This window comes from Triticum dicoccoides, chromosome 7A (assembly GCF_002162155.2).
Source record: "Triticum dicoccoides isolate Atlit2015 ecotype Zavitan chromosome 7A, WEW_v2.0, whole genome shotgun sequence".
Classification (NCBI taxonomy): domain Eukaryota; kingdom Viridiplantae; phylum Streptophyta; class Magnoliopsida; order Poales; family Poaceae; genus Triticum; species Triticum dicoccoides.
Window position 1 is genome coordinate 309,969,090 of NC_041392.1, and position 555 is coordinate 309,969,644.

A 555-nucleotide genomic window follows, 5' to 3' on the forward strand; every position below is an offset into this window, starting at 1 on the left:
GCGGCGGCCAGGGATTACCTAGGAAGGGGCGCTCGGGGCAAGGGTTTGGCCTCCGGAGCCGCCCGCGAGCGGCCCGGGAGGGAGAGAGGTGGACATATTTCTTCCAAATGAAATCTTAGCAGCTATCCTGCTAACTTAAAACAACAACAACAAGAAACCTAACCAGAGCTCCGCGCAGTTCGCGGCGTCCCAAAAGCTTGATCTGAACTTTGTCGTGACAATATTTTGAACTGCGTAAACTTATTCAATTCTCAAAAAAAAGTGCGCCAGAAGGCTTTTCCATATAAAAATAAATCTGACCTGGCACGCGCTGGCGCTGCTGGTGTCGTCTTCCTCCTCTTCCAGCAGACGCCGCCGTCCCCTTGTCCACATCTATCTCTATCTCCATCTCCTTCCTTACTCGCCACCCCCACCCCATTCCAAAACCCTAAACCCCATCCCAAACCTCACCGCCCCCACCGACGCCATGCAGTCCCTGGCGCTCACATCCCCCTCTCTCCCCGCCGCCGCCCCCACCCCCGCCTCCGGCCGCCGCCTCGCCACGCGCGTCCGCGC

General features: G+C 58.2%; 1 protein-coding gene across 1 annotated transcript in view; it reads left to right on the forward strand.

The window, feature by feature from the left end:
• The first annotated feature begins 347 nt into the window (after positions 1–347).
• The window catches only part of LOC119329376 (dihydroxy-acid dehydratase, chloroplastic-like), a 5,347-nt gene continuing 5,139 nt past the window's right edge, over positions 348–555 (forward strand). Inside the window, exon 1 of the mRNA XM_037602413.1 lies at positions 348–554. Within this exon, the coding sequence (XP_037458310.1) occupies positions 467–554 (88 nt within the window). The 5' untranslated portion in view covers positions 348–466. The remainder of the gene's footprint in view (position 555) is intronic.